An 11,835-nucleotide genomic window follows, 5' to 3' on the forward strand; every position below is an offset into this window, starting at 1 on the left:
CCCTCTCTGTCTTCATTTTGACCTTTTTTGCAGCCTATTACTGCCCCGTTTCAGTCCTCCGGTACGATTACAAATTAAACACATATTAGTAGATATGCACGTGCAACGCACGTAATATTACAGTCAAATGCGAAAATTCACATAATATTACAATCAGATGCGAAAATTCATTTTAAATCAACGGGTAGATCTTGGGCATCCTCATTCCCTCCCACCGTCACCACCATCACCACCATCAGATAAGCATGGTTGGATGGTCAAGACTATTTTATTCTTCGCCCTTCATGCTTTTATAGAGGTAGTAGATGTACGTGCAAGGCATGTTCCAAATAACTAAATAAGGCACTGGGAAGCTTGATCCTATCACCCTACGTGATGTGAGGTACAGAGAAAACCGAGTCATTAGAGGCAATTGTTCTTTACTATTACATTACTCTGCACACTAAATTTCTGTACTTCTTTAGGTTGCAAGTTCTTTCAAAAATACAATTCTATTAAATTTAGTCATCTTGAAGATAAAATATCAATCATAGATGCGCGGATTTCCTTATTTCAAAAGTGATGAAAGGAAGTCATTTGAAGTTACATTTCAGAAACTGCCTTGCAAAATTAGCAGGTTACATACATTATACAAGATATATTAAAAATCTACCACCGGATGCCGATGACATTTGCTCAAGCCACAGACGCTGATTTCAGGAGTAGAACTTGCCAGGACATTGAGGTATCTGTTTCGAGGTGTCCACCTGCAGGGCTGCATGTGTTCAGTCACTCCAGTCGCAGAAATGAACCAAGTTACAATCATAATCCACAGATCAACTCTGAAATCAAACCTATATTATAAAGCTTGCATGCTACACCTTTGAGAGCTTCAGCAAAAAAAATCATGTATCAGTAGTAGGTACAAATATTATGACACTTGACGTATTTTGCTCTGTTTATCTGCATAGAAACCGATAAACGGACATCGATGGCGCCCAAGTAGCAAGGCAAGACATAGCCAGACACGTAGGAATATTTTAATTGCTATAATATGTAATTTAAATAGCATGGAGCAAAGAGTAAAACAATGTTCAGTGAACTATGATCTAATGTCTTTCATATCCCTATTTTTATAGTGTAGGTGCAAGAAGGAACTCTTGTATATTAAAGGTAGTTTTCCCCATGCAACTCTCTGCAGGTTGAGTGGGTGATGGCTCTGAACCTCTATTTCTCTTTTGGGCAGCTTCAAATATTTCACAACCGATAACTCAATAGCATATCCATGTATTTTGAGCTAGCTTGCTAATTTTTCTGGATGTTACAATAAATTTATGTTACATCCAATCTGCCTGAATGAAATGGTGCATAGTGCATGCAGGCATAGATCTACAACAATATGCGCTGCCTAACAATATCCACTTCAATTTCAGATTTCAATTTTATACTCCAACTTATCCTTGGGGATAAAGGAAAAAAAATTTGACTGGGAAATTCTACCACTACAAAGAGTTATCTGATCAAACTGCTTGCCAAGAAATTAATCCTCAACAAGATGAGAATTAGAGCAAAGAGCAAAAGTTATTATGTGTAGCTTTAACTAATCTAACCTGATAGCAGCATCGAGGGACATGGAGAGCATACCTTTCGATGCCTCTATGAACATGCTGAAAAAGTGCTTTGTCAGCTATAGTTAGTATTCAAAGCATGTAGAATAAAAGGGAAGGAAGCTTATTTAGTTACTTCAGAATGTTCTCATCAAATTGCCGTTCTGATTGTGAGCTCAGCAGTCAAGTAATAAGAGTAGCCAGTAAGTACCAGATACTCAGTGAATGAACAAAAATCTACCCATATTGGATGTCGCTTGTCAGGACAATGAGCATGAAGAGGTACAAAATCTTATTGAAGAGCATGACGACGGACTCCCGCGACAGCTTGACGAACGCCCACACCTATAGAAGGGAAATTGTTCGAGATGTTAAAAGTAAGGCCTCCTCTAAATAAATAAAAAACCATTTGAGTAAATCCTGACCTTGCAGGATGCCATCTCTAACTTGGAAGATACTCTATAACGATGTTCTTCTCACTGTCACGTTGACAATGGCAGTTGGACATTCACATGTCTAAAGATCTCATGCTAATTATGTAGCAATCATGCTCAGTGATGATGCAAATTGTTGGTTTTGACAATGGCTTTACTTACGAATAAAAGAATGTACCTATCAATAGCAGCGGTCGCACGAGGTAACAGCAGTGGCAGCTGGAGGAGTGGTTCTGCTGTGCCCCCACAGTCAAGCACCAGCTTCCACCATCCAGCAGCACAGCAGTGACCACGTCGCTGAGCAGAGGAGGAATAGAGGAGCACCGGGATGACCTGCAACCCAAAAATTAGGACCAAATTAGCGAGTTTTACAGGACTTCAATGGATGGGAAATTCAGGAGATCCTTCTATGTTCATAAGAATCCCAAGAATCAAAACATGCAGGCTAACATGAAAGATTAGTCCCAGGCTTCTACTCCCTCCGTTCCTAAATATTTGTCTTCTTAGATATTTCAAATGGACTACCACATACGGATGTATATAGACATAATTTAGAGTGTAGATTCACTCATTTTGCTCCGTATGTAGTCACTTGTTGAAATCGCTAGAAAGACAAATATTTAGGAACGGAGGGAGTATTTCAGAGAGGAAAAGCATCTAGCATCAAGAGAGTTAAACCAAATAGTATAAAATTTTCTTCTTTAAACAATAGGCAAATGCCAAGCTATAGTTATGCATATTCTGCAATTAAGGAAAGATAAAGTTGGTCCATGATTGTTAAACATTGGCTTGATTCTGCTGCAGTAACTTCCTGATGCGAAATTATAAGATAAATATGAGCCTCTTATGTAGGAAACATGCAGCAGTACATGCCACCACATAAATCCAGATATAATTTTTGTAGAGTATAAGAAAACAAACTAATACTCCCTTCGTCCCGAAATACTTGTCATCAAACTGGATAAAAGGGATTGTATCTAGATGTATTTTAGTTTTAGATACGTCTCTTTTTATCCATTTTGATGACAAGTATTTTCGGGCGGAGGGAGTATGTATCAGCAAATGCAAGTCTCAACTAATGCACTAAAGCTAAGGCATAAATTCAATCAAATGCAATGTGCTCACCCAAGCACATGGATCACGCAAGGCACTTCTCATGTTCCACTGTTCTCTCTCGTACGATAATCCTCTTCCTTCACTTGAACCTTGGACCACAACATCTCCGTGCCTATGATTCCGAGCATGAATGTTTCCTCAGCCATGCTCTTATACCATAGCACCAACGCGTTTTTCGTCAGTAATTTGGTACAGGCCTCCACATTCCACAATTAGTACCGCTAATTCACAACTTTCAGATAACAAGTGATCCACGTTACAGCAGGTGATCCAGACGATTTTGAAGACATAGGTATGCACATCCAAAGCAGGGTAGCCACAAATCAAAAGCATCCACCAGCACGCACCTTTTTAATTCCAGTGTACAGGGCCATCATTGTGACCGTCGTGGTCCGGCATTTCTTCGAACGGGTCGAGGGTGCATACACCTGCAGTACGATAGCTTCGAGTCAACTTCAGTTCAGAGAAAGATACATCTCGCCAAAGGATGGTAGAGAAAAGATGAATTGGCATGAGGAATATGCAAATCAGGATATGGACGAACCCGCATTGCTGGTTGCGTGCAGGGAGGTGCCTTGCGCGAGGAGGGCAAAGATGGTGATGCGGGCGCCGCGCTCATCGGCCTCGAAGTCATCCGTGACGCCGGAGGCCTCGAGCAAGGAGGCGGCCACATTGAACCCCCGGGCTTCGGTGAGGACGCGAGTGATGTTGCCTGCGGGGGACCGGTGGCTGTTGGAGACAGTCGCGGCGATGTCGAAGCCGTAGGGGACGATGAGGCCGCCCACCACGAGCACGCTGACGTTGCACGGGTCGTTAGTGATGGCGCCGACGAAGGTGGAGTTCGACCACGAGGAGGGCGCCGTTGAGCGGACCACGACGGCCGAGCTGCCATAGCCGCCCGCGACCATGAGGTCACCGGCACGGCACCGATCTTGCGCATCCGCCGCCGGCGAGCCGCGCCGATTCGCTGGCGTGGATGGGGGCCAGGCACGGTCGGGGGGCTGAGGTCTTGGTGTTGCATTGCCGGAGTGAATGGGGCAGCCGCGGACAGAGGTCGTGGCAGCCCGTGCCCTACGTGGATGGGACGGCCTTGTGCGGAGGATGTAGCGGCGTAGTTGTGGCGGCGTAGATCGTGGCGGCGGGGCAGATGGAAGGGGCGAATGGAGGTGACAGGAGATTGAATACGTTTCCTGGAACACGCATCGGCGGACGAAATATTGGCAGAGTGCGGTGCGGTAGAAATTATCGCTAAGTGCACCCGAGACGTCAGATTGGATCAATGTAGTCTGTTAGATCTAATTAGTTGGGATAATCTGACGGTACAGCTGAGATTGTGTACACTGCATGGGGTGACTTTAAGAAGGAAAATGTTTGCTTGTTTAATATTAGTATAGACTAATTAGTTGGGATAATCTGACGGTACAGCTGAGATTGTGTACACTGCATGGGGTGACTTTAAGAAGGAAAATGTTTGCTTGTTTAATATTAGTATAGATTAGTATAGATATAGATGCAGCGAGAATTACAGCCTTATGACGGTACCGCCTCCACGCCGGGGGACAGTGTGTACGTGCTCTTCTGAAACTTCAGATACTGAAGATTTACATCCCATTACTGCGTGCCTGGAATTACTTTGCTGTGACGTACCGCCAAGCTCGTCAGTCCATTGTCCATACGAATAACAGCAGGCCCGCCTGTTTGTACTCGAGTTCGTCCGTCGACGCCCCTGATGACCTTGTCGACCACCAGTTGCCGCTTGCAGGCCGCGCCGTCGCTTCTTATGTACTCGTACGTACCGGTGCTCCGGTGCACGTTGCTTATCACGAAATCCACTGTCGGCTGCTTCAAACACCGGCTGCTCGTACGCCACACCGAGAGAGGGAAGGGGACGAAGTTGAATGACTATTTGAATTCGCCAACCTTGCCCTGGCCGAAGTTGACCGTGGCGTGCGAAGTTGTTGGCCCATACCTGCATACGCTTGCTTGCTTGCCTTGTCTCAAAAGAGTGTCCCTTTCGTGCCGGGACGCATGCATACATACATGTACTCCCTCCGTCTCATATCAAAATACGGACTTGTAGATTTGACATGACGGATTGGTCATGGCCATGTCTCGGCTGAATCGTGGAAACCTCCGTTCACGTCATGGCGGAATGTGAGGGCACTTGTGACCTGTGCGGATCGCATCCAAAGTCGCGTCTCTTTTTTTTTCGAGGAAAGATGACGGGTTGCATTTCAAAACAAAAAATTGCAGGGAGGGTTAACTTGCATTTCATTGATTTAGGAGAGTAAATTTTAGTACTCCCTTTGTACATAAATATAAAACCTTTCAAGGACTTGATCTAGAAAAAACGTACACAAGGAGTACCTCACAGGCTCAAGATGAGCGGTAAACCGGCTACAGGCTATAGCTAAACCGTTTTATGCTACAAGCAGCTATGGAGGTACTGGAGGCGGCACTTTGAAGTTTGGTGCTTGTGTGAGGTCTGTTAGTTTTCTTCTTCTTGAATTTGCTACAAAAATTGAACGTCATAATTTGAAGCGTGGCAAATCAAACATTTGAGATGACAAATTATGTTATCGTGAGGCTGTCAATTTAGCAAGCATGGCAACATCCTTGCCATGTTTAGGTTTTTGACCGAATTTTTCATCCTCGTGATAACATAATTTGCCATAAGAAACTTCTGATTTGCCATGTTGATAAATCTGACGTCGGATTTTTACCATTTTTGTCCTTGTTTTAAGATTGGGATCATGGACATGTGGATCATCCGACAGTGATACCTTCAACGATTTCTTCTCGAGGACACTGATCCAGTAGGACAATGATCTTGATGGCTTTTCCTCCCATCAATAACAACTGGCGGGCTTAGACAATGATGAGGCCGCAATGTTGGCGTGCCATCGTCCCGGAGATATTCCGTCCCAAAAATCTTGACATAAGTACTTCTAAATTTCTCAAAGGTGTCTAAACTGTTAGTTTATAATCAACAAATCTAACATTTTTCTCAATGAAAAAACAGAGAGCTAGGATTTTCTCTGTGCCGCATGATGCTACCTGTCCCTCACGACGCTTCACTGTTTTGTTTTCGAGAATCATCTCTCACAATGCTAGGATGGTCTGCCTGATGAAAGCTCCTATTGGATGTTCGGGTGCGTCCAATAGTTGAGCTTTCGCTGAAGTGCGTGCAAACGGGTCGGCCCATTCGCAAACGTCGAATGTAAAACTTCAGGGGGGGGGGAGTGGAGACGTGAAGTCAAACTTCCGACCTCACGATACAAAAGCACCGTTGGTAGCCAGTCGAGATGGCAACTCTGGCTGGCTAAAAAAGCAGTGAGCTAAAGAACAGCAGCGAACGTAACAGAAGCAGAGAACATGTTGCCTTGGCTACTGACTGGTCGCGGTTGACTGGTTAACTATTGACCAATCAATTATTGAATTTAGAAAAAAAATCACAAAAAATCCGTGATTTAAAAAAATGTACATAAAATTTTCAAACAAGTTCACAATATTTTTCAAAAAAGTTCATCAACTTTGAAAAAAGTTTATCAAATTTGAAAAATATTAATTGATTTTGAAAAAATGTTCATCGATTTTGCGAAAAGTTTATTGAATTTGAAAAAAATCACCGATTTGAACAAAAAGTTCATCAATTTAGAAAATCATTCAAAATTGAAAACAGTTCATCAGATTTGAACAAAAAAATTCACCGAATTTCAAAAAAAAACTCATAGAATTTGATTTTTTTTCGTCGATTTCAAGAAAACTTCAACATTTTGTGAAAAAAGTTCATGAAATTTAAGAAATGTTCACCATCTAAAAAACACGAATTTGGAAAAAAGAAAAATCAAATAAAACCACCCACGAAAATGACCAGCGAATCAGTGTAAACCCGGTTTGGGAAGCTTCTAGAAGCTTTCCGAAACCGGGGGATCCTTGATTTTAAAGAGGGAAAAAAATAAAGAAAAACGCTTAGAAAGCACAAGTCCTTGGTTGGCCTAGTGGTTATGAAACAAATGAAAAAAAGAAAAATGAAGAAAATCGAAGAAAAACAATGAAAACCAATGAAAGAAACAAAGAAAGATGAACAAAAGGAAATAAAATAAAAAGAAACGAACAAAATTGTGAAAAACAATACTTGAAGTTGCAGCTGGGTTGCAACACTTGTAGTTTCATGTCTAATGGTGGACATGCAACAAGCCCTTGCAAACTCCCCTGCTGACCCAGTTGCAGTCGCTTCGTGTCCGTGTAATTGCAATCGGGTTACAACACTTATGGTTGCATGTCTAGTGATGGGCATGCAACTGGCCCAACAACCCCCGTCCGAACCCAGTTTTAGTCATGTTGTGCCCATGCAGTTGCAGTCGGGTGGTAACACTTGCAGCTGCATGTTTAATGGTGGACATGCAACTAGCCCCGATAAACTCCCTTGCCGATACAATTTGTAGTTGCTTTATGCCCTGTGCAGTTGTAGTTGGGTTACAACACCTGCAGTTGCATGTCTAGGGATGACATGCAACTGGCCCGACAATCCCCTCCCGAATCGAGCTGCAGTCATTTTGTACCCATGCAACTGCAGTAAATTTGTGCCCATACAGTTGTAGTTGGGTTACAATACTTTGCAGTTACATGTCTAGTGGTGAACACGCAACTGGCCCGACAATCCCCTCTCGTCCCTAGTTCCATTGTGGCCCGTTGAAGTTGCATTCGGATTGCAACACTTGCAATTGCATGTCTAGTGGTGGACATGCAACTGATTCGACAACCCCCTCCCAACCCCGGTTGCAGTCGTATTGTGGTAAATGCAGTTATAGTCAATCACAATACTTGCAGTTATAGTTTATTGAACATTTGTGGCTGTAAGAACCGATCACATATAACTTATCAAACATTGATACAATTTTGAGGAAATCGTTAACTGGTAGCTACTCGGTTAGCTAGCCAGTAGAGGATTAATAGGCTAATCGGCAAGTTAGTTAGCCATTTAATCAACTAATCGTCCCATTTATCAGTTTATCGGCTACTCGCGGACCCCATGAGTAAGGATTACTCGGCAAGTTAACTAGTTAATCAGATGAATTCTTGAACAGGGATTGATAGATAACTAGACTTGGCCCAGAGCATTGCTGGGAATAGTATTCCTTGACCGATGAAGATAACTTAGAATGGAAGGATAAGTTTATTTTTCCAGACACATCATTTTGATAATATGGTTTTGACTAACACATAATTTCCAATTCCACTACGATTTTGGGCTTGAGGAGCCCCATAATCTAAGTTAGTCATTTTGTAGGTAAATTTGGTATGCTACGAGGTATTGCAATATTAAAAGCTAAGTATGTCGATTGTGATGCAAACGAGCAAATTGACAATCAACAAAGAGGGGCAAAAAGTGTGTCTCTCATATAAAAACTGGCCTTGCCAATTTATTTTTACTCAAGTATATCCTTAGTAAGATTACCAAATACAAGAAAATTTTGAATTGTCCTTTGTTTGGACTTTGAAATGTGTAAATTGCACCTTTTGTGTGGAAAATTATAGATTTCACTTTACAATCAAAGCTTAAAGATAATGATACGTGCTCCATCGTTGTGCAAATTTTTATACTAGCAGGCAGAGGCATGGTGGCACGCCGCGCCCGTGTATGAGATCGTCGGTTCACAATTTTATAGCTTAGTTTGTTGTGAACATTATTTCTGCTACTGTGTTTGGGATCTGTTCAAACAATTGGAAGAATTTTTGAATCTCCCATTCACCCCCTCTGGTCGATATACTCTCGGTCCCAACACCACCAAGCTACAAAGGCTTTGTGATGAACTATAATATGCAAGGGATGGAGAAAACAATCCCAGAACTCTTTGCAATGCTTAAGGCCGCCTAAGTAAAAAATCAAGAAAGAGTATCAAGTGTTGATGGTCAACAAGACCACCAGTTTCAAGAAAAAAGGCAAAGGAAAAAAAGAAACTTCAAAAAGAATGGCAAGCCAGTTGTCGCTCCCATGAAGAGACCAAAGCTAGACCCAAACATGACACTGAGTGCTTCTACTACAAGGGGAATGGCCATTGGAAGTGGAACTGCCCCCAGTACTTGGCAGATAAGAACGCTGGCAACATCAACAAATGTATATTTCATATACATGTTACCGATGTGTACCTTACTACTGCTTGCAGTACCTCCTGGGTATTTGATACTGGTTCGGTTGCTAACATTTGTAACTCGAAACAGGAGTTGTGGAATAAACAGAGACCAGCTAAGGACACGGTGACGATGCGCATTGGAAATGGCTTCAAAGTTGATGTGATCGCCGTCGGCATGCTTCCCCTGCGTCTACCTTCGGAATTAGTTTTAAACCTGAATAATTGTTATTTGGTGCCTGCGTTAAGCATGAACATTATATCTGCATCTTGTTTATTGCGAGACGGTTATTTATTTAAGTCAAACAAATAATTGTTGTTGTATTTATTTGAGTAATATCTTTTATAGTCATGCACCCCCTGTGAATGATTTATTCTTCTTGAATCTCGGTCACAGTGATAAACATATTTTTAATATTGATGCCAAAAGATGCAAAATTAATGGTGATAGTACCACATATTTGTGTCACTACCAATTATGTCATATAGGTGTACGCATGAAAAAACTCTATGCTGATGAACTTTTGGAATCACTTGAATATGAATAATTTGAAACATATGAACCATGCCTCATTGGCAAGATGACTAAAACCCCATTTTATGTTATGATGGAGCGGGGAAGTGACTTAGTGAAAATAATTCTTTATATATATTAAAAAATACTTTATATAAAATTATAAAAATGTTAATTATGTATTTGAATTTGTTTAACTTGTATAGAGAAATGTTAATCATGCATAACAAAAATTTTATTGACATTTTAATAATGTCACGTGTTTTGGAAAATGTACATAACATTAAAGAAAAAAGTTATGCAATGTGCAGAAAACATTTGAGTAATTTAAAAAGAATGTTTTGTAAATGTATGTTGTATTTTAAAAGAATTTTTTTCTAGACATTTGCAAAAGAAAATACAATGTAAAAAAGAAACGGTTGCATAATGTAAACACATGTTTCATATCATTAAAAAATACACGTGACATTTTTTAAAAACAATTCTGGCTACTCAAAAGATGTTTTGGACATTTGTAATGCAATGTAAAAAAATGTTCCAGTAGGTTAAGAAACACTTATTTCTATTGAAAATGTACGTGACAGTTTAACAAATTATTCATGTGTTTACAACAAATGGCTGTGATTTTTTCTAAAATGCTAATATAATATATATAATGTTGGTGTAGTTTAAAAAAATATGTATTAGCATTAAAAAATGTACTTGGTGTATTTTGGAAAAATGTAACTTTGTATTGAAAGAAGTGTTCATAAGAAAGGAGAAGTAGACTTGTGTTAAAAATCTGATTAAAATCGACAAAGAAACAAAAATCGAAGCTAAGAAGATCAACGAATATGAGAATACAAAGAAAGAAACAAAAAGAACCGAAAGTACAACGGAGAAATAAAGAATCACAGAAATCAAGTAAAAAAACAAAGAAAACAATGTATAATGAAGGGAAAAAAGAAACAAAGAAACACGGTGAAAATACAAAGAAAAAAAATAAAGAAACAAAAAAAAGGAAGAAAATAAGAGCGAGCGGGCGGACCTACAGCGACGGGCGTGCCTACGCCTTGAGGCGAGAGCTTAAATCAGGGCATCATGATGGGGCCTGTCCAAGTAGGTTCCAGGTAAGTTCATATATTTTAATAAATGTTAGCATATACAAATGTAAAAAATGTTCATGCATTTAAAAAAAATGTATGTGACAGTATTAAGAAAACTTTAATCATGTATATGGGAAAAAGATAACCATATATCAAATAAATGTTTCAGACATATATGAAAAAGTACAACGTGTATAAAATTTTTATTGGAAAGAAAAGTTAATCGTTGTAAAATGCTAACCATGTATTAAAAAAGTTAACATGTACAAAAAATTATTGATATATAAGAAAAATTTATATATAAAAATTTATTTCTAAAAATATTAATTATGTATTTTAAATTATTTAGAATATTTAAAAATAATGTTTCACATGTACTTGAAAAATGTATGTATAAAACAGAGGGACAACGATACAAATAGTTCATAGAAAACAAAAAAGTCAATTAAAAAGGTTCTAAAACCAAAGAAACCGATTGCAACCATAAAGAAAAACACATAAAAAGTAAGCAAGAAAAACCCGAAAGAAAACAGAAACAGAATGAAACAAGTGAAAAATAAAGAGAAATGAGGAAACCAAAGAAAAACAATGAAAACCAAAGAAAGAAACAAAGAAAGATGAGCAAAAGGAAAGGAAATAAAAAATAAACGATGAAAACTGAGAAAAACAATACTTGAAATTGCAGCCGGGTTGCAACACTTGTAGTTTCATGTCTAATGGTGGACATGGAACAAGCCCTTGCAAACTCCCCTCCCGACCCAGTTGCAGTCGCTTTGTGTCCGTGCAGTAGCAATCGGGTTACAACACTTATGGTTGCATGTCTAGTGATGGACATGCAATTGGCCCAACAACCCCGTTCGAACCCAGTTTTAGTCATGCTATGCCCATGTAGTTGCAGTTAGGTGGCAATGCTTAGAACTGCATGTTTAATGGTGGACATGCAATTGGCCCCGATAAACTCCCTTG

General features: G+C 40.0%; 1 protein-coding gene across 6 annotated transcripts; it reads right to left on the reverse strand.

The window, feature by feature from the left end:
- Nucleotides 1-562: 562 nt before the first annotated feature.
- Nucleotides 563-4,291, reverse strand: LOC119346516 (fasciclin-like arabinogalactan protein 4). 6 transcript variants are annotated; one of them, XM_037615861.1, is made up of 5 exons: nucleotides 3,681-4,291; nucleotides 3,484-3,564; nucleotides 2,199-2,353; nucleotides 2,012-2,116; nucleotides 563-1,931 (listed from the first exon to the last, which is right to left on the reverse strand). In XM_037615861.1, exons 1-4 carry the CDS (start codon nucleotides 4,155-4,157, stop codon nucleotides 2,095-2,097), a joined length of 735 nt encoding a protein of 244 aa, XP_037471758.1. In that variant the 5' UTR covers nucleotides 4,158-4,291; the 3' UTR covers nucleotides 563-1,931; nucleotides 2,012-2,094. The 6 variants fall into 6 exon arrangements, with proteins under 6 accessions (XP_037471758.1, XP_037471756.1, XP_037471759.1 ...); XM_037615859.1 differs by having other exon boundaries at nucleotides 563-869; nucleotides 1,590-1,931; nucleotides 2,012-2,353; XM_037615862.1 differs by having other exon boundaries at nucleotides 563-2,116.
- Nucleotides 4,292-11,835: the final 7,544 nt, after the last annotated feature.

The sequence above is a fragment of the Triticum dicoccoides genome, chromosome 1B (assembly GCF_002162155.2).
Source record: "Triticum dicoccoides isolate Atlit2015 ecotype Zavitan chromosome 1B, WEW_v2.0, whole genome shotgun sequence".
Taxonomy (NCBI): domain Eukaryota; kingdom Viridiplantae; phylum Streptophyta; class Magnoliopsida; order Poales; family Poaceae; genus Triticum; species Triticum dicoccoides.

Coding starts and splice junctions, on each gene's coding strand:
- LOC119346516 (XM_037615859.1), bottom strand. CDS start 4,157: ATGCAACACCAAGACCTCAGCCCCCCGACCGTGCCTGGCCCCCATCCA. Junction 3,565..3,680: donor GCACGCAACCAGCAATGCGG/GTTCGTCCATAT, acceptor ATCGTACTGCAG/GTGTATGCACCCTCGACCCG. Junction 2,354..3,483: donor TGTACACTGGAATTAAAAAG/GTGCGTGCTGGT, acceptor TTTGGGTTGCAG/GTCATCCCGGTGCTCCTCTA.